Source organism: Manis pentadactyla, chromosome 16, assembly GCF_030020395.1.
Source record: "Manis pentadactyla isolate mManPen7 chromosome 16, mManPen7.hap1, whole genome shotgun sequence".
Taxonomy (NCBI): domain Eukaryota; kingdom Metazoa; phylum Chordata; class Mammalia; order Pholidota; family Manidae; genus Manis; species Manis pentadactyla.
This window is the reverse complement of record NC_080034.1, coordinates 31284321-31310966: the sequence shown is the minus strand read 5'-3', so window position 1 is coordinate 31310966 and position 26646 is coordinate 31284321. Positions and strand designations below refer to the sequence as shown.

The 26646-nt window shown below is 53.4% G+C and overlaps 1 protein-coding gene across 5 annotated transcripts; it reads left to right on the top strand.

Annotated features, from left to right (window-relative positions):
• The first annotated feature begins 9848 nt into the window (after positions 1-9848).
• MDFI (MyoD family inhibitor) lies at positions 9849-25115 on the top strand. 5 transcript variants are annotated; one of them, XM_057493927.1, is made up of 5 exons: positions 9853-10101; positions 11686-11769; positions 18889-19071; positions 21694-21918; positions 24442-25113. In XM_057493927.1, exons 2-5 carry the CDS (start codon positions 11697-11699, stop codon positions 24693-24695), a joined length of 735 nt encoding a protein of 244 aa, XP_057349910.1. In that variant the 5' UTR covers positions 9853-10101; positions 11686-11696; the 3' UTR covers positions 24696-25113. The 5 variants fall into 5 exon arrangements, with proteins under 5 accessions (XP_036783509.2, XP_057349910.1, XP_036783507.2 ...); XM_036927612.2 differs by having other exon boundaries at positions 9854-10101; positions 11686-11808; XM_057493928.1 differs by lacking the exon at positions 9853-10101 and adding an exon at positions 11399-11553 and having other exon boundaries at positions 24442-25114.
• The last annotated feature ends 1531 nt before the right edge of the window (positions 25116-26646 follow it).

Below are 26646 nucleotides of genomic sequence, written 5' to 3'. Positions count from 1 at the left end.
GAATGAATGAATGAATAAATGAGTGGCTGCAGGATATTCCAGATACTCTGACAATGTTCTGATAAGTCTATAAAAACTGTTTCTCAGAGAGTCTTGAACTGATGCCTCTAAGACTGCATATACACCTCCTTAACTAACGAACCCTTTGGGTTTAAAAGGACTTCAGCTTGCTGAAGAGTCATCTCCAACTTGCTGGGTGTTAATTATTAGCAGGGAGCCAGTCTGAGAGGGTAGAAGGGCAAAAGGTCTTTCCCTCTGTCTGTGCTGTAAATACAGAGTATGGTGTGGTGTGAGGACCGAATGACACAATGTTTGAAAAGGCCGAGCGGAGGGCCTGACAAGAAGCTGGCCCTCAAGAAATAGAAGAATCATCCTGTGTTTTTCTGATCACTGTCATTGCAGGGAAAGAGGGCTGGCAAGCTGATTCATTTGCAGTGTAAGTAGTAATTTCTGCTTGAGGACTATCTTTCTACTTTTAGGCCCATACCTGTCAGTACATGTATTAGGTTCCTTTCGCTGCTGTAACCAGTTATGCCAACGTCAGCAACTTTAAACAATGTGAACGTATTATCTCACAGTTCTGTAGCTCAGAGGTCCAACACGGGTCTCATGGGGCTCAGCTCAAGGTATTGTGGGACTGCGCGCTTTTCTGGGGCTGATGGCCCTTCCCTCCACCCTCAAAGCTGGCAATAGCTGGTCTGGTCCTTATGCTGACATCTCTCTGGACTTCAGTTGTCATACTGCATACCTTCTGTCAGATCACAGCCAGGGAAGTTTCTTCACTTTTAAGGATTTATGTGATTAGATTGGCCCACCTGGATAATCCAGAATAATCTTTCCATGGGAAGGTCCATACCCTGTAAGAGCCTCTTTCCCACATAAGGTAAAACACATTCTTAAATTTCTGGGGCATTTTTGTGAGTGTGGCAGTGGAGGATCATTCTTCTGCCTCACACAGTATACTTGCTCTCTTACAAGCTGTCCTAGGTATGTTTTCTGTGTGGGGACTGTCTAATCTCCTCTTTAGAATGTCTCCCCATTATCATATAATGGCAAACCATAAGGCAGGTTTATCACATGCCGGGCACTGTCCTGAGGGGCACTGCTAAACATTCTAGAGTGCCCAGGACAGCCCCCCAACGAAGATTATCTGGCCCCCAAATATCAATAGTGCCAAGGTTGAGAAATGCTGAGATAGAGCCTATTTCCTTTTTTTTCTTTCTATCTTTCTCTTCTTTTTTTTCTGAAGTATAGTTGATACACACTATTATTGGTTTTAGTGATTCAACAATCATATACATTGTGAAATGCTTACCATAAAAAGTTTATCACCAATTGTCTTCTTACAAAGATATTATAATATTATTGACCATATTCCCTATGCTGTAGTTTTCATCCCATGACTTATTTAGTTTATAATTGAAAGTTTGTACCTTTTTATCCCCTTGTTTCCCCTGACCCCGAAGGACAGACCCTATTTCTACTATTTGCCTCCATTTTCCTCATAAGATCAGTCATGTGAGGGACTATGTGCATGAATTCTTGGCCTGGGCAATGTGCTCGCCCTAAGTACAGCTTGACTCTGTGGTGGAGAGCTCCACCCTGGGGGACGGAGGAGGGAGGGGCCCTCACAGGGCCTCACTGCTGCCCCTTCCAGCCCTTGACTCAGTTGCCTATTATACCTGCCTTCCATGGCCCTTTTAGCAGAGACACTGGGATGCTCTATTTCCCGGGGCACCAGCCCTGAGGAGGTCCCGGCTGAGTCAGCCCTCCTTGGCCTCAGCTCTGCGAGCACATGGAGACACGAAAGAGACATCCACATCATGGCTCATAGCTTGCTTGGGGCAGCCAGACCAGAGGTGTGGCGGGGAGCAGAGAGCCGGCAGCTGTCGAGTCAGCCCTGCCCTTGCCCAGAGCCTTCCTGAGGCTTGTCAGAAGGCAAGTCACAGCAGCTGGGTCCCTCTGGGCAAGTTGCAACTTTCTGGACCTTGGTTTCTCTGTATGTTAAAAGTGGAGAAGCTCGCTCACTCACTCCATGGAGAGGACAAAGTCGTCAAGGCCGTCGTGTTTACTGCTTACTGATTCACACACCCGTTCCAGGTGCTGGAGAAAGTGTGGGAGACAAACAGCACCCTATCCTCCAGGAGGTCATACCCTGGCGAGGGGAGGCAGAAAATGCACGGGTGAACAGTGAATCTATTCCTGCGGGGATCTGCAGTAGCCACCGTGGCATGCCAGGTCTCTGCCTGTTGGCCGTCAGCTTCATCCCGTCCCCTCTGTGTTCTGCAGGTGCCAGAAGCCTGCAAACTGCACTTCCCAAACTCTGGTTAGGTTCTACCTCCGGGAGGAACTGGTGGGATATGGGAAGGCATGAGGGAGAGAAGCAGCTTTCTCTGCTTTTGCAGGTGACTTCTGAGGCGGCGGCAGTGGTGGGCACGTGGGGTCGCACTTCCCCAGCATCAGTGGGGCGCAGGCCCCTTGGGTGTCACTCAGTGGTGGCTGCTCCAGCTGTAGCAAGAGCACGGTGGAGCCCTTTCAGCTGCCCAAACCAAGTACGGGCTTATGGGTTACAACCCGGGGATGCTAGCAGCTTCCCAGCCTCGGAGCACCACCTCCTCCCTTTCCAGACGTTTGTGAACAACTGCCTGTATTAAAGCCCCTTCTACTTGAAGTGCCTATGATGGTTTCTGTTTTCCTGACTGGACACTGATTGATACGGATAAAGGAAGTGATAAATGTGAAAATGCTTTCTGTCTTATTACTGCTAGCCCAAAGTACAAAGGAAATCCCAAGGCCAAACTCTCAGAGATTTTCCCTTCAATGGGAACCTGACATCATCCCACCTGTCACCTTGACTGCTTTAGGCCAGACCATCTGCCACCCCAATGGGAGTCCATGGGCACCTTCAGGGACCAGGACACACAACCCCAGCACCCAACACCCACCTCCAGTACTGCCACTTACTTCATCACCTGCAGTCTTGTGTTATTCTCTTGGCTATTTAGAGGAACTTTTTGATTATCTGACTCAATTCCACTCTCTATACTTTCCTTCTGTTTTGCTTTGTATGTTCTTTTCAATGTCAAATGCCCTCAAAAAACCTATGGGTTCAGAATGGGGCCACAGAGGTGGATAAAGTTCTCCCTCCCTACCGCCAAATACCCCTCTATGCACTTGCCTGGAATTCTACCCCTGGAGTGGCCCTTCCGATTAAGGCAAATAGTCTTAAATAAGGTTTCCTGGGGGTCCATGAATCTCCCAAACTTGTACTGAAAAAGGTATGATTATTTGAGGGGGAGCTTTTTGGGGAGAGTGCCCATAGCTTTCTTCAGATTGTCAAAGAAATATGAGGTCCAGGAAAAGCTATAACCAGTAGGTTAAGGCGAGGCTGTCTGTCAATCATATATATTCCTTCAGGAAGAGCAGAGCGGTACGTTATTGTCTCCAAAGTGGGATTCAGGAAGAAACACCTATTTATATTTACTTCTATTTATGTCAGAATCATTCATATTTACTTTCTATTTCATCTTTTCAGTCTATATGCTTATTATGTACACTATATATTAAACAATAGGGCAGGTATATACTTTATAAGTAAGTAGGCAATATTGGGATTGATGTTCAATTTTTTTTTAATTGGTATAAGTGCCCTGTTAAAATAGTTTGGAGGAAGTAGGAGGACTCAAACAGATACCTGTGCGCCAGTGTTCATGGCAGCATTATTCACAGTAGCCCAGAGATGAAAACAACCATTATAATGCATGAATGGGTAAACAAAAGGTGGTATATCCACATAATGGAATATTATTCAGCCATAAAAGGAATAAACTTCTGCTACAGTACAATGCAACGAACCTTGAAACATTATGCTAAGTGAAATAAGCCAGACACAAAAGGACAAATTGTATTCCACTTATATGAAATATCTAGAAAATCAAATTCATAGAGACAGAAAGTAGAATAGAGGTTATCTCAGGCTGGCCTGAGGGAGAAATGGTAAGTGTTATGAGTTGAATTGTATCCCCCAAAATGATATTCTGATGTTCTAAACCCCAGTACCTCGGAAGGTGACATAATTTAGAAATAGGGTCTGTGCAGATTGAACTAGGTTAAGAGGAGGTCATTAGGATGGACCATAATTAAATATGACTACTGTCCTTATGCAAGGGGGAAATCTGGACACAGAGACAGACATACACAGAGGGAAGATGATATGGAGACACAGGGAAAAGAGCCAGATGACTGAAGTGATCTACAAGCCAAGGAACTCCAAGAATTGCCAGCAAACACCAAAATCTGGAAGAGACAAGAAAGGATTTTCTCCTAAAGCCGTCAGAAAGAAGATGACCTTGCTGACACCTTGATTTTGGAATTGTAGACTCCAGAACTGTGAAGTAATACATTTCTATTGTTTTAAGCACGTAGTCTTTGGTACTATGTCACAGTTACCCTAGGAAACTAATTCAGGGAGTTATTGTTTAAGAGCTATAGGATTTATGCTTGCTTGCAGTGATGAAAAAGCTTTGGAAATAGATAGCAGTGATGGTTGTCCAACATTTGAATGTAATGAATGCCCATGAATTATACTACTAAAAACAGCTAAAGTGGAAAATTTTATGTTATATTTATTTTATCACAATTTAAATCAATGTAATAATGTAATGTACCCCAAATCACTGAATTGTACACTTTAGATGTATGTGTAAATTGTATGGCATGTGAATTATATCTTAGTGAAGCTGTTCAATAGCAGTGTGTATATGAACAGGCAAAAGACCCAGAATAGGCAACACAATATTCAAGAAGAACAAAGTTGGAGGACTGACCCTACTCACCATCAAGGCTGACTGTGAAGCTGCAGTAATCAAAACAGTGTGGTACTGAGGAAAGAATAGACAAGTAGATCAATAAGGCAGAATAGAAGGCTCAGAAATAGGCTCACATAAATACAGTCAACTGATCTTTGACAAGAAAGCAAAGATGGTCTTTTCAATAAGTGGTGCTAGAGCAACTGGACATCCATATGCAACATAATGAATCTAGGCACAGACCATACACAATTCAAAAAAAATAAACAAACTCAAAATGAACCATAGGCCTCAATGAAAATACAAAACTATAAAACTCCTTGAAGATAACAGAGGAGAATATTAGATGACCTTGGGTGGCTATAACACCAAAGGCAGTGTCCATGAAAGAAATAATTGACAAGCTGGACTTTATTACAATTAAAAACTTCTGCTCTGTAAAAGACACTTTCAAGACAATGAGAAGGTAAGCCATAAAATGGGAGAAAATGTTTGCCACAGACATATCTATGAAGGACTATTATCCAGAATGTACAAAGAGCTCTTTAAATTTAGCACTAAGAAAATAGACCCCCCAGTTTAAAAAGGGCAAAAGACCTGAGCAGACACCTCCCTAAGGAAGAGATACAGATGACAAACAAGCATTGAAAACATGTTCAACATCATATGTCATTAGGGAAATGCAAATTAAAGCAACAGTGACACAATACATATTGATCACACACCTGTAGCCAACACCTAAGACAATGGCAAAAATCTAAAACATTCACGACACCAGATGCTGGCAAGAATGTGGAGAAACAGGAACTCATTCATTGCTGGTGGGAAGGAAAAATGGCACAACCTCTTTGGAAGACAGTAAGGCAGTTTCTTATCAAACTAAAAATACTCTGACCATACAACCCAGCAATCATGCTCGTTGGTATTTACCCAAGTGAGTTGAAAACTTATGTCTGCAGAAAAATCTGACACAGATATTCATCATAGCTTTACTCATAACTGCCATAACTTGGAAGCAACCAAGACGTATTTCAATAAAAAGCAAAATAGATAAATGATGGGACATCTAGACAATGGAATATTATTCAACACTAAAAAGAAACGAGCTATCAAGCCATGAAAAGATATGGGGAAAACATTACATACAGGTGACTAAGTGGGAGAAGCCAATCTGAAAAGTCTACAAACTCTGTGATCGAACTATGTGGCATTGTTGGGAAGGCAAAACTAGGAGACAGTAAAGATCAGTAGCTGCTCGGGGCTAAGGGAGAGGGAGGGATGAATGGGCAGAGCGCAGAGGACTTTCAGGGCAGTGAAACTACTCTGTATGACACTCTAGTGGTGGATACATGTCACACATTTGTGCCAACCTATTGAACATACACCACAAAGAGTGCACCAAATAAACACCAGGCCTTTGGGTGATGATGTGTCGATGTAAGATCCTGGGTTGTCATACACGTAGCAAGGGTGCTGATAGTAGGAGAGGCTGTGTGTGGAGGGGAGTATACCAGAACTATCTGTACTTTGTGTTCAATTTTACTATAAACCAAAAACTGCTCTAAATAATAAATTCTACTTCTTTGCAAAAATCCAAACCCTGGCACTGTCCAGAAAATGTTAACAGGTTTATTTGTAACTATTATAAAATTGAATTAAAAAAAAAAGTTTGGAGGCCACTGCATAATGGTATTTATATGTGGTTAACAGCTCAGAGTTAATTAACTTACCCTGAGGATGACAGGGAGGGACCCTACACAGGAGCAGATGATCAGTGACACCCTGAGCCAACTACCCCCAGCCCCAGGGAAGATGGTGTGGCTGGGAGGCCGTGGAAGGCTGCAGGGCTTAAGCAAATTCCTTAACTACTCTGTGCTTCTGTTTCCTCATCTGAGAACTGGGGGAAATACTGGTATTTAGTATTAATCAATAATTAGTATTGTGAATATTAAATTGGTTGATTCATGTAAAGTGCTGTTTGTCGTGCCTGTCACTTACTAAGCCCTGTGTGAGACTCAGAAGGGGAGGCACCTGGCCCTCTGTGGCTCCCCTCCTTTGCTGCTGTGTGAACAGGGAAGGGAAGGGCTGGTGAGGGAGTCAGCAGTTACTGAGCATCAACAATGCTGTACCAGGTGCTCATTTAATTTCTCCCCCACTTATGAGGTGGGGGCTGCCCTCTCGGATTTACACAAAACCGGAAGCTCGGAGAATTCAGGTGACTTGTCTCAAATCACATAGCTAGACAGAAGTGACTGAGCCAGGATGGATCTGGTCTCCTTGACACCAAACCAAGCCACACTCCTTTCTACTCTGCCAAGTGCCTGGTGCCCCAATTACCAATGAACAGAGGAGGCATGTGGAGGGCCGTGTCTTCATCTTTGGCAACCAGCTTGGAGATGGGAGACACACTAAGAAGAATACTATTGTTGCCTCTGTGTACTAAAGGCCATTTCAGAGATTGCAATGGGCTCTGCTCTTGGCCTATAAGGTGTGGAACAAGGGCCAGCTCCACCTACTACTAGCTGTGTGGCCATGGGCAAGTCACTTCACCTCGCTATGCCTCAGTTTCTTCATATAAAATGGGAATAACAACCAGCTGGGCTGTGTGGGTGTTAAAGGAAGCAACAAACCTAGAAATATCTATCAAGAGGCTGGATATAGAACATACCCAAGTCATGTGTACTGAGTGTGACATATCACCATCACATCTGATCACCAAGACTAAGAGAGGGGTAGAGTCAGGCCTGAGGCCAGAGCCCCCTCACTCCATTGCATGCCACTTCCTTCAGGAAGGAGGGGTTCAAGCCCCATTCCCCACTCAGCACCCATCAGGGAGGGAGTTCAGGAGGGGAACTGGAGCTGGAGATTGTCAGATCCTATCTGGCAGCCTCCCTCCACTACACACAATTACCACCCTCTCCTTTACACAGCGCTCTGCAGGGAGGTTGCACCACAGTGTCCTGTCCCCCATCCTCCAGGGCACTGCAGAGACCACAGCTGTGATCCAGCTGTGGAACCCAGCCCAGCCTCCGACTGGCCCTGTGCCAGAGACAGGAAGCTGGAAGCACTGTGCATGCCTACCGGACACTGGGGAGGGGTGGCCACCAGGGGCTGGAGCTGGGCCAGGCCTTGTGAGTGCATTGTGTGGAAAGGACTGTAGAGAGAGCTGTGAAGGATCACTGTTACCCTTCATTGCCTGGAAGACTGGCGGTAGAGTGTGAGGATAAGCCCGAGGAAGGCAGGAAGGAGCCTTGGGTTGGAAGTCTGGAAATCTGAGACTTAGTAAGAACTTGCCACTAACTCACTGTGTGATTTGCCTTAGCCCCTTCCTCTCTCCCATCCCTTATTTTCCAGTCTGTGAAACTGGAAATATTTACTGAGCTCTCTGTATTAGATACAATTCTAGGCAATATACTAGCAGACAAAGCAAAGTGCCCTAGCTCCTGGAGCTTTCATTCTACAAAAAAACAAGCAAAATTTATAATAAGAAAAGAGGTGGGAAGTTCTATGAAGAACACTTAAGTGGTGTGAGCGGACAGAGTGTGGGGTCTAAGACGGCCTGTCTGAGAAGGTGACATAAGCAAAGGAAATGAGGAAGGGGGCCATGTAACTATCTAACGGAAGCACATTCTGGATAGAGGGAAGAGCAAGTGCAAAGGCCCTGAGGCAAGCACATGAGGCACTTAAAAAAACAAACTCAGCAAATAGACTGAAAGGGAATGAGTGAGAGAAGAGGAAGGCAAAATCAGAGCCCAGCTCTCAGAGCCTGAAGGCCACTGTAAGGACTTCGCATTTTATTCTGAACTGATCAGTGAGCCCCAGGAAATCTAGGTCTGGGCTCAAGTGCAGATCCTACCAATTGTTATGTATGCATCTCCAACCTCTGCTCATTTACACAGAGGTCCTAGCAGGTCCTTCAGAAAGAGACAGTAGTAGGCCAGGGACTAGGGTGAGGTGTGTAAGGCCTCAAGTGAGTGAGAAACTTGGCTCAGGTGCAAAACTTAAGGGGGGAGTCGAAAAGTTCAGTAATAAAGGTAATATTTTCCTGCAATATATCTAAAATTCAAAATTGATGCAAATCCATGATGAACAAAATACCAACAGGATCTAACCCTGAACTTGCAGGATCCTATCTCTCATGCTTCACCCTAATCCTGGCCCTGGTTCCAATAAAACTTTATTTTAAAAAATAAGCAGCTGGCTGGCAGGGTTGTAATCTGTTGACTTGGTTTTTTAAAATAATGGATGAAAACGTTATTTGTCATGGCACTATCCTAAACTTTGCACCCCAGGCGAGTGCCTCACTTACTCCACCCTAGTCCTTGCCCTGGATTCCTTGGGTTCCACAGTGAGTGTCCCAAATGTTCATCCTCCTGAGGCTCAGAGAGTTGAAGGGACTTCCCCGAGGAAACTCATGGATGGTAGGGCTGGGATCTGAACTGGAGCCCAATGCCAAGAACCACTGCCAGGCCATCACATGCTACCTGTACTCTGTCTTGGAGTGTTGAGTTTAAAGACTGCTGATTTTTTAAAAACTTTTTATTCAAGTATAACAGTCATATAGAAAAGGGCATGTACGTTAAATGTTCAGCTTGCTGAATTTTCACAAACTGAACACACCTGCATAACCAACATGTGGGATTAAATTTAAAACTTAGTTTACATTTCCAAGAAAACAGGCATATTAGTACTGGGGCCAGATTCAGGGGATTTCTGAGCTCAGGCTGGAGATTTCGGACAGTAAGGCTGGGGACTGGGCTGAGCCAGCCTGAGGGGCCCTGGATGGTTTGAAAAGAGGCGGGGTGTGTGCAGGGCTAGGGTCTGTGGTTGGAGAAGGAGCCCTATATGCAGGACAGGCAGAGAGGAAGACGTTGGGGGCTGCCCTGGAGACGGTGTCCATCCCCTTTACCCCTCAAACACCATCCTTGGAGGCCAGGGAGCCCTTCCCGGGGGCCCAGGTAAGCTGGTAAGAATGTAGCAGGCACCAAGCCCCAGCGCGCGGGCGCGTCCCGGTGACTCAGCCCTTGCCAGGAAGGGGGAGTCCGCCTCGCTCTCCAGAGCTCTCAGACAGCAGCCGGATCCGGGCTGGCTCCGGGGCGCCAGGCCAGGCCCCCGCAGCAGGCAGCCCGGCCCCGGGAGCGGGACGCCCTCGTCCCGGCCCGGGGCCCCCTATTCCGGCCACAGCCTCCTGGCCACTTCGCTGGGACCCCGCCGCGGTGGTGAGAACTCGGCGGGCGCCGCGGAGGCCACGGCTGTCCTGGCCACGACGGCGGCGGGTGGACCCTCGAGCGCCGTAAGTAGCGACTGCCGGGGCTGGCGGAGACCAAGGGGGAAACTCCGAGTCCCTCACTCGGCCCCCGGCGTCCCAGTCCCCCGCTTCGCTTCAAGCCTGGGCTGGAACGCGGGACTAGAAGAACCGGCCCGGCGCCGCCGCCGCCGCCTCCCTGATTGCTCACCAGCCCTCGTGGTGGGGAGCCCAGACGCGGCTCCCAGGCGGCCTGGCCTACACGCTCGCACCGCAGCGAGCCGCCCCACCTGAGGCTCATCCACGCGCCCGTGCCGTCCCACCCAGGGGCCGCAGGCTCCAAGCCCTCCCCCCTTCCCGGGACCCTGGCCCCGGGGTCACACTGGGGGCTCTGGAACCCCCGGGACTGCGCGGCGGCGGCTCCTTCCTTCCCCCACGGCCCTGAAGAGGGAGGGACTCAGCCCACAGCTCCAGCTGTGCCGCGGGGCTGCCCCGCCCGGCGCGGCCCCTTCTCTCCCCTTTCCCCGTTGCACTCGCACTTTGGAAGGCCTTGCATTCCGGTCCGCAGCCAAAGGAAGGGCTGAACTCGGAGAACCTCTCTCTGCCTCCAAAGTGGTTTTCTGACACACATTCCCACGCATAGCTGTGGCGGGTGGGGGGGGGAGGATTAGAGATGCTCGGGGCTGCTATGGGACACGGTAGGCTAGTCACCAAGCGGATTTCCCGGAGGGACAACTTCTGGCTGGGTGGGCACGACAGCTGTGAGCCGCAGACGCAGACCGAGGGGGTAGGCAAAGGGTGTCCGAAGAACGTGATCACTCCCACCTTTGGGACAACGAGATTGGGGGCCACAGTTATTCAGACAATTGGCTCGAGGCAGCTGAGGTCACTGTGGCTTCTTTCTCTCTCTCTTCCTCTCTCTCTGGCTCTATCTCTCTCCCTCGTTTTCCTGATTTTCCGAAAACTTTTGCAGAGTTTAGGGCAAGCGAAGGAGAACGCGCAGCCATCTCCCTCTGCTGCCCCTCGGGGCGCTGGCCTGGGGTGGGGGGTGGGGTGGAGATTTAGGGAGACGGGCCCAGCTCTGAGAGCGCGGAGGAAACGCGCGGGGCCGGCTTCCTGTGGGGGCTCCGGCCGCGGCGCCCCGCGGACAGACGTGTCCGGCCCTGGCAGCGCCCAGCCCGGCGCGGGGGAAGGGACGTGGTGAGAGGGGCGACTGGGAAGGCGAGGAGGGGGCGGGGAGGGGGTGGGCCTGCAGAGAGAGGAGGGGAAAGGCGGGCCGGGGAAGAGCGCGGGGGCCGCAGGGAGCGGGGGAGGAAGGGAGGGGGCGAGCCGAGCGAGCTGGCGCCGGAACCGGAGGAAGAAGCTGGGGAGAGCGGAGGGGGCGCGGGCGGGCGAGAGGGGCCGAGTGGCCCCTCGCTGGGGCGCCCTCAGCTGGCGCTCAATGGCAGGCCCCGCGCGGTGATCCCGGCTAGGCGAGAGGGTAGCGCGCAGCTTTCAAGAGTAAGTTCGTCGGTGGTGGCCTTGGAGAGGGGAGGCGCGCGTCCGTGGCCGGATCACCCCGCGCCCAGCCCCCTTCTCCCTGCACCCGCGGGGGGAAGATCGACCCTGCCTGCTGAGCCCTATTTTCCGCAGGTCCCGGGCCGATGTCCCAAGTGAGCCAGCGCCCCCCTCACTGCGACGCGCCCCATGGAGCCCCCAGCGCAGACCTCGGCCCAGGTAGGACCGGGAATGGAGGCGAGGCCGAACCTGAGTCGGGTAGGCGGCTGGGCATGGGGTGGAGTGGGAGGGTGTTTATTCTACCTCCTCCTCAAGACGTGGGGAGACTGTCAGAGAAGCCTGGGTGGGGGAGGTAGGGTGGGGGTCAGGGTATCGGGTCCAGGACAGTGGAAGGCTGGGGTGATGGGGGCAGGGCCCGAATGGAGGCGGTGGCTGCGCCAAATTGGCCCCAGCTACCCCCACTCCCAACAGCAGACACACACCGCAGTGTCTGTCCGTCTGGGATTTGTGTCACAACCATTTCTGCCCAATGTGTAAATATTTATGGGGGCCTCCGGCGGGGGCTGAGGTGTCTGAGTCTTTCTCTCTTCCCTTCCCCCAACTCAACCAAGAGCCCAGCGCTTCCCGAAAACTTTCCTCTGCTGCAAGCAGCTACAGGACCCAGCCCCTCCCCTCCTTGCCATCTTGTCTCTCTTTCTATCCTCCCCACCCGGGCTTAGCCAGTCCTTGCTGCTCCTATCCTACGCGAGCGAGCACCTTCACACACACACACACACACACACACACACACACACACACACACACACACACACACACACACACACACACACACACACACACACACACTCACTCACTCACTCACTCACTCACTCACTCACTCACTCTCACTCTCACTCACTCACTCAATCTCACACTCTCTAACCCCAACCACATTCCCACAACCCGAGTGAAATGCCCTTCCAACTCACAGGTCTGTAACCTCCCTGGGGTTCCTCTGGGAGCCTCTGAACCTGGGGAGGATTTGCAGCTCCCTGGGGGTGTGAGGTGGGGGCTCTGCCCGCTGCGGTTCTCAGTCCATTCTCCCCACTGTACAGACATACGCTGAGGCTCACAACGGAACATAGGGTCAGGGAGAAGTCAGGGACTTCTAAGATCTGTAGGGGCCCTGGGATGGAGTGCACGAATATTAGGCCCAGAGTTCATGACTTTACGCAGCTCTAGGTTGGCCTAATTCTTTTGCCTTCCTCTCACCCATCCTCATTCTCCTTTTCTCCCCTCTTTGAGTCTCTGAGTAATGAAGATCTGCTCCTGGACTCTTGACACTGACTCCATGCATGGCGTTGGACAACTTCCTTCCCCTCTCTGGCCTCAGTCTCCCCATCTGCCCATAGGGTCTTGTTGGCCTATTAGGAGAGGTGTGTCTCAGCCCCTCAAGTCTACCTGGTGTGGATGCTGGCACTCTGGACACCCAGGGCTGGAGGGCGGGGTCTCCTGCAACAGAGTGACGACAAGAGGGAGATGTCTGGCCAGGGGTCCTCTCATAGATGAGACTAATGTGTGTGCTGTGCGTCCCTGCTAACCCTTGGGTTCCCTCCTTTCTGTGGGGGCCCCTGGAACAGGGACTTCTGGGGAATAAACTCCTGCAAGAACTAGGCTCTTTCAGCCTGGGAAGAGCTAGAGGCAGGAGGCTGGGAAGGATCTTTCTCTGTATCTGGGACCCTTCTTCCTTCTCAGCCTCTCTCAGCCCTCCTCTTTCTCGGCCTCCTGCTTCTTGCTCATCCTCCTGCTGTCCCTGCTGTCTTCTCCATTTATCCATTTTCTCTGCTCTCTCCTTCCAAAATCCTCTCCCCTGTATGAGCCATTCTGAGCCACAGGAGGGAGAAGAGGGAGCTGAAGCAGGCCATTGGGAGGGTTAAGCCCTAGGCTGTAACTTGAGGCCCCCAGCACCCCAGCGAGCCCCCTCCCCAGCCTGGGCTGGACCAGACAATGTGGCTTTCATAACACGGAGAGGCCTAGCTCTGCCGCCTTGGGAGAATGAGCCTGCTGCCCAGGAAGCCCAAACCGCAGGAGACCAGCCAAAACCCCACAGACGCCTGAATCTGAGACCAGAATCCCCCATGTTCCCTGCTGAGCCCTGAAAGAACAGCAATGCAGCAGCGCCACACCCCCTTCCCCAGGGGCCCTGCTGGCAGGACAGCCAGGGAGTAAGTCAGGCCCTCCTTCAACCACCCCAGATGCAGACGGGGAGTAAGGAGACCAGGGCAGGTCTGGGGGGGCAGGTGGCCAGGCCCCCACACTCTTGGCCCCCTCAGCGGCCCCTTACCCCCTCCCCCGCCTCTGAGAGCACCCAGAGCTTGGCCCCCTCACCTACAGATTTCGGTCCAGCACTGGGGCGTCACATTCCAGCTCTCGGTTCTAAATTGAATTTCCTAGGGAATTGGAGCCTTCAGACCTAAAATAAAACCAGCCCGACCCAGCCTAATCGGCTAGCTTAGGCCCTCTCCAGTCCTCAGCCTGGCAGCCTCGGACTATGACCAGTCCGTCCCAAGTCTGTAACGAGCAAGAGCAGTCTTCACCTTGGGGCTTGGAGCCAGGTGCCACCCCTAATCCTCGCCTCCTCATTCTCTCCTTTCCCCAGACTCCAGAGCTCAAGCCTCACCAACAGACATGTGCTGAGTGCCCAATGGGAGTGCAGAGATGAATACTGACAGCGCCCTGAGGAAGTGGGCTGGGGAGGGTGCAGTCTGGTTGAGGAGCCAGGAGGTCAATATCAAGCTACAATTAACAACAGGGGATGCTGGGTGCTAAGTTCTCAGTACGTGGGCCCTTGGTAGGGGCCAGGACTCAGGGAATGTCTTCTGGAAGAAGCTGGAGCTAGGTCAGATCTGGTAAGGGGTGGATTTGGGGAGTGGGAGGGGTAAGCCCTTCTGGTCAAGAGGAGTACTGTAAACATGGGTAGATTGGTCAGAAGGTCCGGAGGTGGCCTGGGCCATGGAGAGCTCAATCAGCCTGGACAGGATCCTTGTCCATTGATAGGCCAAAGATGTAGACCAAAGCCTTGAATTCCAGGCCCAGGAGAGAATGGAGGGTGGTGTTCCAGTCACTACTCTCCCAACAGACCAGATCCTGGCTCTCTGTTTCCAGAGGTGCTCAGGGCTCCCAGGGAGAAGCCCAGCTCCACTGTCCACAGAGATAATGGAGAGGGCTGGACTTGAGGGGCCAGCCCTTGGAGCTCTGGAACAAGGGCCCCGTGGGTCATTTCCAGGCTTGGAGGGAACCCATCCCATCAGCGAGACCATCCCAGCCCCCACTCCTTCTCGGTCCAGAGCATCCCTCGGTTTGGTGGACAGCAGGCAGAGGGAGCCCACAGGGTCCCACTGAGGTTGCAATTCTCAGCCTTCTCTCTTGGGTTTATGGATTTAATCATGACTAGTCCACTCCTTTCCGTAGCTGTCTTTCCAGAATTCAGGCCAATGACCAGAACTTTATCCTGTGTTGGGATCAAAGTATGTCGAGGCAAAGGGGGTGTTGCCTTTTTGTATGTCTGCCTGGTAGACAGGGACCCTTGAGAGAGGTGTGGGGCTGGGGCTTCTGCTCAGAGACACCACCAGCATATATAGTTGGTCCCCTGTGCCCATTAGAGGAAGGTGGCCCTCTGGGCAGCTGGAGCAGGTATGCGGCTAAGTGAGCAGATGGCAGTTTCATGAAGGATGGGCACCAACCCCACCCACTGCCCGCCTTGCAGGCACCTGTAGGCAGAACAGGACTTACACGTCCACACAGTGGCACTTGGCCTTTGCTGGCCACCCCTTCCCTCCAGCCCACATTTCTACCCTCTTGAACATCCCCCAGGAGTTTCTCCTCAGAGATATTCTCCTCTCTGGCCAAATAGCCGGGCTTATGGCCACAAGAAAGAAAACTGGCCTCTTTTAGTCTCTTGATGGTTGAGCTCTTGGGCTCTGCCTCTTGTCTGGCTTTTCTGCTCCGTGTGCTCCTAGTTGGAGCAGTTTCTTGGTCCAGCATCTTGGCATCAGAGCCCTCTGGGCAGTTTCTCCCTCAGAGAGAAGGTCTTCTTGCCTCATTCCTTCTCACTCTGCATCCAAATCTCTGCACACCCAGCACAGTTCCCTCTTGGGCCTTCAGTGTCTCTCCCTCGGGCATCTGCTGGGTCCCCCCTGCCCCTCCCACCCCATCCAGGAGGCCTGTCGGCCTGTGCTTCCAGGTCCAGCTGGCCGGACTGGACTGGCTTTTCTTTTCTCCTGGTTTCCTTCCAAGTTCTGTTGCTGGCCCTACCCTAGAAGGCAGGTGTCCCACAGGAGGGCCTCCTTAGGATGTGTCCACCGATTCAGGCTGCCAGCCCTGAGGGTGACGGTGACTATTAGGAGACCCTCCCCGGAGAGTGGCGGCACTGGGGGCAGAGGGCAGAGATGGGGACCAGTCTCCCTTAACCCCTTTTTCTTACCTTCCTCCCTCTCCAACCCTGGGGGCCATAGAGCTTCAGTCCTGATTCATTCTACTATAGGACTGATGGTTTCCCCCTTGTGTGCCCCAGTGACATCAGGAGAAAGACTGAGAACTGTCCACAAGGCCTGCAGTGCCCCAGCTCTCATCATAGGCTTTCTGGCCTCAACACCACCAGATGGCTATGCTTTCCCTCATTTGTGGGGTCATGGTTCCTGCTGCTCTTGTCAAAATGTCCCTTTCCTCCTCTTTGCTGACTGATTTTTCACAGCCCAGTGTAGGCATTGCCATCTCCAGCAAGACTTGTAGGCACACCCCTGGGGTAAGGGCCCAGCTTCTGTGCTTCCCCCATTCTGACAGATGCCCCCGCCGTGACTCTGCCCCTCAGTGTGTGTGCCCACCCCCACCCACCGCTGACACAGCTCCTGACGCAGTGACCTGTTTTCCTGTTTTGGTCTCCCTAGTGCTTGACATCTTGCGAGGTGCATCATAGCTGCTTAAAAAATGTTAAACCAAACAGCACAGGAAGGGAGGGAGGGAGGGTGGGAGGAAGGAAGGAAGGAAAGAAGGGAGGGGGGAGGAAGAGAAAAGGAGGGCAGGTAGGGGGGTGGGTGATGAGAGGGTTAGCGCATGGCCCCCCACATGCCAGGGCCCTGCTGAGCACCTCATTTACTCTGAAGCCCTGAGGGATAACATTCAGATCCCCACCCCTTACACACAGGGTAACCCAGGCCCTGGTAACCCTCCCAAGCCAGGAACTGGTAAAAACCAGGGCTGGGACCCTGCAGTTTCTCATGCAGGCCTTTTTTGTGACACCACATGGGATAGTCAGCACTCCAGGTGCAGGGATGTGGCAAGAGGCCCGTGGGGCCAGAGGCTGGGGCTGACAGTCACTGATATATTTAATAACAACATACTAATATGTTATTGACACCCCCCTCCCCACTTCCTGGGAGTTAGGGCCTGAGTCCTAAGCCCCCTCTTCATACCAACTTGGTCTTAGCCCTCAAGAGTCATGTCTGAGCTGCTGTAGACCAGGCTCGGGAGAGATGCCATCCAGCAGGCAGCAGTGCTCCTCAGGTGTCATCTCCTCTGGCCAGCCTCCAAAAGCCATGTGACTTCTCTCTCATTGCCCCCGGTGGTGAGGGGGCTGTCAGCAGGCCCAGGGAGTGGATGGGTCTGGAGGGCACCCACCCTGGAGCAGCCGTGGGCACTGTGAGCAGTGCCCAGCACATGCCTCTGCCACCCTCCAGGGGCCACAGGAGCCCTGCCCCAGCTCCTGTCTCCAGGCAGGGCCTGTGGCTTTCCCTGGGACGTGGGCTGCTTTCTGCGCTACCCATTTGGGGCCTCCGAGGCCTCCATCCTCTGGCCCTGGGTGCCTGGGGTCTTTGGAACAAGGATTGCTCAGGGGTCTCCGAGGCTCAGAGGGTGGCAGCGGAGCCCCTGGACTGTCCCCTCCCTCATGGTTCTGCAAGGCCCCTGCACTGACCCCTCTAAGTACCCCCTGCTGCCCCCACCCCCATCTGGAAATAGTTCAGAGGACACCACTCTGCTCAGATTGACTCCATTTCCTCTTCCAAGGCAGTCTCTGTGCCCTCTCTCTGTCCCTCCAGGGGTGCCTCGCTCCTGATCTCTGTGTGCTGTGCATGGTGGGTCTCCGGGTTCCTCCACCCTTTCTCTTTGTCTTTCTCTGTCTCCTTGTGTCGCTTGCTTCTCCCTGTGCCCTTTTGGTCTCTGTGTCTCTCAGAGTCTCTTGTTTCTATGTCTCTCCCGCTCCCAAGATGGCATGTGGCAGCGTGGGGGCAGCCTATTCAGGACCCTATCATTGGACTGCATGGCCTGGAGACTGAAGAGAGACACCGGCCCCAACCTACACCCTCTAATTGCCCAGCTTGGCTCTTGGCCCCATGACCCCTGGCTCCGCCCTTGCTGCCTGCCTCAGGCCCTCCCACATGCAGTCACTGAGGGGTGGGAGCTGAGCATCTTTCTGCCGCCCTCCCCTTCCTCCCAACTCCCTAACCTTCTTCCCTGGGCCCAGGCGGCTCTGGTCCTGTGCCTCAGGAGCTGTGGGTTTGAAGGTGGCTCCATTTCTGCCTTCCACCCACCCTGCACAGAGGGGCTGAGCTGTCACTGTAATTATATGTTGCTGCCTTCCACCTCTTCCCAGGCCTCCTGGGCCGCCTGCCTGTCTCCCTTCCTGTCCATAGCCCCTCCGCCTCAGGCCCGATGCTGCTCCTCACCCCTAGGTTTGTCTGACTCTTTCTTGCTGTCACCCTCCGTCTCCGACCCAGTTTCTGTCTCCCTCCCTCTTGCCCCGTCTGTCTTTCACTCCCTCCTCTGTTGCCACTGCCTCTGACCCTGTCTTCATCTTCCTCTCCACCGCTGACTTTCCTCTCTTGCTGACTCCCTCCGTCCCGGGCAGGCTGTCACTGGCTGGCTGGGGCTTTCTCCTTCCATGCCCAATCTGCCATGTTCTGACGCTGTCTCTTGTTGCTTCTCTCTTGCTGTCCCTTTGATTCTTTCTCACTCTTGATACCTGTTGCCCGCTCTCCATCACCGACTGTCTGTTCCCTGCTGCACTGTGCTTCTACCTCCTCACCCGCTTCCCTTCATATAGTGCATTTCTGGCCCCTCTTCTTGACACGCACACTTGCACACACGTGTACACATACACATACCCTTGCTCACTCGTGGGTTGTGTTTTGGGAGCTTTCTATTTGGAAGTCTGCACTGTTACCAGGTAGGGTAAGAGCTGGGTAACTGGTATAAAGAGACCAGGAGTGAGGATGTGTAGCTTCCTGGGCTGCAGGAAGAGAACCAGGGCCGGGCAGACAGGAGGGCACCTGGATATACCTCCATCATCTGCTTTTTCCCTAGCCCAGACCCCATCTCTTCTGCCTGGGCTGGAGGAAGTCACAGGACCCACTCACCCTGTGGAGGCAGCGCTAGAGGAGAGCTCCCTGGAGGAGGCGGCACCCCTCATGCCCCAAGGCAATGGCCCTGGGGCCCCCCAGGCCCTGGACAGCACTGACCTCAATGTCCCCACAGAAGCTGTGACACGTGAGTTCTGAAGGGCTGGGGGATTGGGGTGGCAACATATAAGGGTTTCACAATCCAGGTGGGCACAATAATGCAATGGGCACCCATGGGAGCCAAGCACTGGGCCAGAACCTTGAGGAGGAGGCAGTGGGAAGGTGCAAGACCTCCACATACAAAATGATTAGTATAAAATTCGTTCAAAATGAGCTTGGGAAGGCTCTAGGTAATATGGTTCAGGACAAGAGAGCATGAGGCTGTATGTAAAGAGGTACCCCTCACCTCAGAAGGAGAGCTGGGTGGGGGCCAGGGGCAAAGAGCTAGAGCCTGATGCAGCCCCATCCGTCAGGGTATCAAGGGCAAAAATGGAGAGAAGCCCCCAGTTGCTCTGGACAGAAAGAAGCAAAATTCAGCTCTATTCCCAGGCTTGGCTCTGAAGTCCTGAGAGAGAGAATTCTCCACCCTCACCCTCAACAGCAGTCTGAATCATTTTATAATTACCGATAAGATCTGCAAAATCTATGGACATATTTGTACTCTGCAACTTTCTTTCCCTGAATGATCTCACATGCTCTTCAAATCAGGCTGTGGTGCAGGAGCAGGATAGCTACCGCCAAGATGAGGAAGCAGGTACAGAGAAGCTCTCACCCCGGACAGAGCTGGAGAACTCAGGTCTCCTGGCCCAGTGCTCTTCCCTATGCCAGCCCGTGCAGCTGGCATGGCTGAGCAGGGAGCTGCCTTCAGCCAGGGCATCTGGGACTAAGCTGGACTCCCTGGAAGTCAGGGTTACTAAATCCTGCTCGCGAACTGCCCTCAGCCTCCTCCAGACACACCCACCAGCAGAATTGAAAGAGGTCAGCGCTGTTGCGTGGAGGAGGGGGCCTGGATGCGAGCTGGACAGACACTGCTGTGTCTGGGGCCCTGAGGGTTTGCTCTATGACTCACCCCCATGGCCACCCCCATGGCTATGGCCACAGGCAAGCTCTGTCTACCCAAACCTCCCAGGGCCCTCAGCTCACCACACACTCCCACCTTCTGGTCACTGTACCCATGTTTAGGCATCAGGGCAAGGGGCACCAAGGCTGGCCAGGGACTCAGCCCAGTCACCTCCCATGGGGCCAAGCAGCTGGGGCAGGATGATTCAGGCCTGGCCACTTCCCATGGCCTTACCCCTGTTTACCCAGATGCAGCCACCAGCCACACCTCAGGGCCAAAGGTCCCCAGCACGGAGCCTCTCCAGAGCCCTGTCTCCTATCCTCTCTGACTCTCCACCTTGTCCTCAGCTGCTTTCTCTCAATCTCCATCCCCTCCACCCTCCACTTCATAGTTGTGGAATCTTTGGCAACTTTTATCGTCTCTGGGCCTCAGTGCTTTCATCTATGAAATGGGGCCAATAATAGTAGCACTTTTGTGGTGCTCAAAGAAGCACATAAAGCTCTTAGCACTGTTAGCACCTAGCAGCAGCTCGAAACGGGGAAGCTACTAGTTATAAGACTAGTGATCGTTGTTGATGGTCACAGCTTATTCCCCAGTCCCCCTCCTTGCCAACCTCTCTCCCCTTCATTGCCTCTCTGCCCTCCAAGCCTCAGCTTTTAGGCTCCAGGCTGGTCCCACCTCTGACACTTACTAGCTGTGTGACCTTGGACAAGTTACTATACTTCTCTGGGCCTCAGTTTCCTCATCTGTAAAAGGAGGATACTGCCCTGTACAAATGCTGAGAGGATTCAGTGAGAGACTAATCAGCGTGTCAAGTGCTTAGAACAGTGGCTGGCATGCAGTAAGTGTTCAGCGATGTGACTGCTACTATTTCCAGACAGCCCAGCCTCTCAGTCAAGAGAAGCATTGAGGCCACTGTCCCCTGTAACAGCCCCCCAGATCTCTCCTCATACCACAGTTCAACACAGAGGCCTGGCCTGGAGGGAGCTGGTCCCTCAGCCTGGGACAGGGGCTCAGGGCTTCCTGGCCTTGGAGTCTCCCCACTGGCCTTCCTTTCTCTCCCCCTTCATCCAGACCCTAAGGGCCCCTCAGCAAACTCTTTCTGCCAGCTGTCCCACAGAGGCCAGATGGGGAGCAGGAGCTGAGGCAGAAAGAAAGGAGATGGAGGGGCTGCTGTGAGGAGCCCCTGGATTCCTGGGCCAGCGCTTGCATCTCCAAACAGATGTTTCCAATAAATCACCCAGCACACCAAGGGCAAAAACAGCTGGGGGCTTGGCAGGGGCTGAGGCGAAGGTTAACTGCTTCCCTGCTGTCCTCCCCATCCCAGCCAAACCATCTCTGTCCCCTCACCCATGGCCACCACTGCTCTCGCCCAAATCCTAGGACTCCAAGAGCAAGAGAGTGGATTTCATGTAGGGTAAGAAGGTGGGGTCCTGGGCTCTGAGCCCCGTCCCTTGCCCTGAACCCCTGTCTTTTCTGGAATGAGCACTGGCCTGGGAGTCGAAAGTCAGGAGCCAGGCTCAGCTCACCTGCTATTTCATGATGTGCCTCTGGGCAAATCTGTTCTGCTGTCTGGGCCTCAGTTGCCCTGTCTGCAGTTAGGTGAACTGTGGTGCATCTAGAGTGAGGCAGGCAGGATTAGAGCAAAGCTCAGGGAGGCTCTGCAGCCCCCACCCTTTCCCCCATCATACTTTCTCATCATCTCTCTAGGCCAGCCTCAGGGGAACCCCTTGAGCTGCACCCCACTGGTGGTGAATGGCTCCAGCCACCCCTCGGAGCTGGGCAGCAGCAGACGGGCAGGGAATGGCACCCTGGGTGGCCCCAAGGCCCACCGGAAGTTGCAGGCGCACCCATCTCTCACCAGCCAGGGCAGCAGGAAGAGCAAGAGCGGCCCCAGGTCTGCCGCGCCCCAAATCCCTCTTCAGGCACAGGACGGTAAGCACCCCTTCCCTCTGCTCCCTGGGGGGTCTGCAAAGCTGGGTTCCTGGAAGCAGGGCCCAGGGCCCAGCAGCAGCCTCTTCACCAGGCTCCTGGTTAGAAGTGCGGTCTCAGCCACACACCAGGCCTACCCGACCTGAACCTCTGGGTGGGACTCAGGAGTCTGCCTTTTAACAAGTGTTCCAGGGAGTCTGATGCCAACTCTCAAATCGGACAACCTTGCAAAGAACACTTGCTGGGTAAAGTGAGGCTTATCTGCATGCTCAAAGGCAACACCTTCCTATCTCTGCTCTCCCAGAGTTGCTATAACAAGGAATGGAGTCCTCTGGGCTGATCCAGCTTAAGCACCCCATTTCTGGAAACAAATTTTCCTCAAGGAGTGGACCATCCATTGATGAGACCTAGCAGAATAAAATGATGCTTAACTGGGAGTGGGGCAGGGGCTGTGAGGGGAGACCAGAGGACCCCGATACATCTGTCATTGTTCCTGTGACACAAAAGACCTCTTCAGGGCCACCCAGGGCAGCCAGCCCCCACCCTGTCCCAGCAGACATCATTCCAGCATGGCAGACAGCTCCTATAGTTCAGTGGCACTTGCCCTTTACCCCGGACCTCCTCAGTGATTCCTGTCCATGGTGGGGGTCTCTGGCCTGGTCCTCTACAAATAGGATTCAGTGTACACATTCGCACATAACATATTCACAAAGCTTCCCACCCCACAGAGCAGATGCTGCTCCACAGTCTTATTTGTAAAGGGGGTATTCATTCATTTAAGTGTACTGGGCATCTGCTATGAGCCAGGCACTGTGCTGTGTGCTGTGTACCCAGTCCACGAAAAACTGCGAACAAGTAATCACCATATGAAATGATAAATAAAGTGATAAGGCTACACATGGGATTATGAGCACATAGGGGGCACACCCCCAGTAGCCCGGAAAGCTGGAGAGGGCATCTGGGAAAGCTCTGGAGGTATCTAAGTCTTAAAGGAAGAGTAGAAGGAGCTAGCCAGGGGGGCATTAGCACAGAGGTGAGAAATGGCTTGTGTGGCTAATCATAAAATTCAAGGTGAGAAATAGTAAGAGGTAAGACTGCAAGCAGGCAGGGACTCTGGGGATTAGGGGGTGCCTTGTGAACATGCAGTAGACCTAGACTTTATCTGGAGGCAACAGGGAGCCATTGAAAGGTTTTAAACAAGGTAGTGACCTCATCAGATTTGCATTTGAAGGAAATGCCCTTATCCAGTTTGCAGTTAGACTGCAGCAGTTCCAGCTGTATCAGGACCCCGGTCCATCCACACAGGAATGGGGTGGGGGAGTCAGACCCTCCATGGCAGTGTGAGACTCCCACAGGACCAGTAGGAACCTTGTGCCAGGGGCCCACCTGGTAAGGGGAACTGGACACTCTGCCCCATTTTCTGGCCTCTGGGAGAGGGCTGGCCTGCCTGGGTTCAGTTCCCAGGTCTACTGCTTACCAGCTGGGTGCCCAAGGGCAGGCTCATGCATTAATCCACTCACCATATATTTACTCACACCTGTGATGTGCCAGGCACTGTTCTAAGGACTTGTAGTGGATCAGTGACCAAACCAGACAAACATGGCTGCCCTGATGGAACTTACATTTTAGGAGGAGGAGGAAGCTGTGTGGTACTCTGGAAGGTGATCAGCCCTGCCGGGGGTGGAGGTGGGGGGACAGACAGGCCAGGTAAGGAGACCGCAGTGCTGGGGTGGGACAGGCAGGTTGTAGTATGAAAGAGCCTGCTGTAGCCTCACTCAGAGGGGACATTAGGCAAAGAAGAAGGGGAGGGATGGAACTGAGCTTGTTCCCAGAGTGAGAGCAGTCCTGGAGGGGACAGCAGGGCCTGTATGACCAGGAACAGCCAGTGTGACCTCAGCAGAAGGATCCGCGGAACAGGGCAGGGAAGGGACCAGCTCATGGGGGCTGTGGAGGCCACTCTGAGATCTTCGGCTTTCACTCCTAGGGAGGAGGAAGCCACTAGAAGGTTCTGGGCCCAGGATGAATAGAAGCAACTGAAGTTCTTCAAGAGTTCCTCTGGTGGCTCTGTGGGGCATAGATGCAGGAGGGGTAGTCAAAGGTGGGGAGCCGGGAGACCAGTGGGCAGGCTGTCAGGTTGCCAGGCTGAGAAGAGCAGCGAGTGGTAGGCTTCTGGATGTATTTATAGGAACTGACTTCTCTGTGCCTCAGTTTCTTCATTTGTAGAATGGGGCTAATAGTAGCCCCACCTCAGGGAGTTGCGAGTTTCAATTAAGTTAATTCATGCCTAACACTTAGAACAGTGCCTGGGAACATGTCACCACTCCGTCCGTTTGTTAAATAAATGGCCAAGGGTGGTTAAGAGCAGGGACTCAGGATCCAGACCGCCCCGGTTCAAACTCTGGCCCTCCCTACAACTCGGGGTCATCGCCCGTGAAGGGGGCGCCTCCCAGGCCCCACCGTGGAGCTGCGGAGGGTTGCGGGAACTCGGTTCCCCTGCCCCCATCTCACTCGCCCTGCCGCCCGCAGACTGCTGCGTCCACTGCATCCTGTCCTGCCTGTTCTGCGAGTTCCTGACGCTGTGCAACATCGTCCTGGACTGCGCCACGTGCGGCTCGTGCAGCTCCGAGGACTCGTGCCTGTGCTGCTGCTGCGGCTCGGGCGAGTGCGCCGACTGCGACCTGCCGTGCGACCTGGACTGCGGCATCCTGGACGCCTGCTGCGAGTCCGCCGACTGCCTGGAGATCTGCATGGAGTGCTGCGGGCTCTGCTTCTCCTCCTGACCGGCCGGGCCTCCGGCACCACGCCTGAGCCCCTCCCTGGCCTCTCACCGCGCCCCCCGCCCCCTCGGGCCCCAGCCGGGTGGGAAGCGGGTGCCCCGGAGCCACCCCCGCCGCGGGAGCTGGGGGCCTCGCCGGTGACCTCGCTGGGAGCCGGGCGGGGGTCCGGGACCTGCCACTCGGCGGCCGACACTGTGAAAGGCGGGGGAGGGGCGGCCGCGGGGAGGGGGCTGTGGGGGCCCCGCCTCCGGTGCCGCCTCCCCTGCCACCCCAGGCTGAGCGGACGGCACAATGTGAAAGCGACACCCCACCCCGCCTCCGCCAAGCCCCTCGCGAGTTCCCCTTCCTGGGCTCCCGTGGGGGCCTGCCCCGTCCGGGGTGGGGGAGGGCAGGGCGGGCTGGAGGGGCAACGGCACAGGCAAGACTGGAAGGGGCTGGGGGGAGGGCGGGCGGGGCTGTTTGTGGCTGTAAATAAAGGTATTTGTCCATCAGATTTCCTCAGGACTCTGAATAATGTCCGTAGGCCTGAGTCTCAGAAGCAAACACTCCCCACAGACCCCTACGAAGCACCCAAATGGCGGGGCTACCTGCCCTCTGGGGTCCCTTTTATGGTCCCTTCTTGCCTTCATGTACCCATCAAGGGAAAAAAAAGGGTACAGACCCCCCCACTACTATGTCCCTCTTCCCACCAAAGGGAAGTGGAAGCCCAGAGAGGGAGGAGTTAACCCTTGGCATGGAATTAATTAACAGCAGATGTGTTCAGGTTTTGATTAATGAATCTCCTGCTGACTCCAGATTCTCAAAGCCCCTCCCCGGATGGCTCCGAGGCATAGGTGACACCTACCTGGGGCAGAGCAGTGCCAGGGAGGCGGCCACCCTGGGCTTGTTTCTGGGCTGCATCAGGAGGCCGGTACGGCCTAAGTGGGGGTCACAGGGCCCAGCCTCAGGTGGCCCCCCATTACCAGGGGCCTGAGAAAGAAGAAAACTGTCAGGACTGAGAGGACCCTCTGACGCCATGCGTCCAGCACCCTTGGTGTAGAGGGTGGAGGGGCAAGCCTGAGCACTGCAGGGCTCACCTGGTGGGCAGTGGATTCTGGCGGGCGGGGAGGTTTGCTGGAACGAGCCCCGCCCTCACCCCTTGGGATGAGGAAGGGGCCCAGGGTGAGTGAGAGGACAACCTGGGGTCAGACTTGGATTGTCCTAAAGAGAAGACGTGGCTGAAGAAGGCCTTGAAAAGTGGAGACCTCATGAGAAATTGGTGGGCACTACCTCCAGGAACAAAGATTCAAGTGGGCCAGAGGCATTCTGGTGGGAAAGAGGGAGCTCAGAACTGGGACCAGATGAAAGCTGAGTTCTCTTAAGGCATGTCTTTCAAGGGAGCTTTCCCGTGGCCTTGGGAGTGGGTTGCAGATGCAGCCAGAGGAGTTACGAAGAGGTGGTGAGAAGGACTCCCCCACCCACCGTTCCTTGCCTGCACCCCTCTACTCATTCACAGGTACACAGGCCTCACTTTGCCAACATCAGAGTTTGGGGACCTCTGGGATCACATAGAAAACACAGGATGCAGAGAGAAAGTGACCTGCACAGGGTCACATAGTCAATATCAAAGCCAGGAGAGATCTCTTCCACAATGTTCGTTTATCCTTTTCTCTCATTTTTCTGCTTAGTTATTGCATGCCCGAAGTATCGAAGTTTAAAAAGTCTAATCTGTGCATATATAAAGCATTTACACATTTTCCTTTTTTTTAGAAAAATGTCAAAATCCTGTACACAATGCCCTGCACATTTTTATCATTTAACCATTTGTCCTGGGGACCTTCCTCATTTGAAAAGCACCCTGGAGTTTCACTGAGGGGATGAGCCACAGTCCAGTTACCCAGTTCCTGTTTGTCTCTTCCACTTATTTCTCTGTTATAAACAAGATTGGGTAAACATGTCCTTTTGCATGAATGAG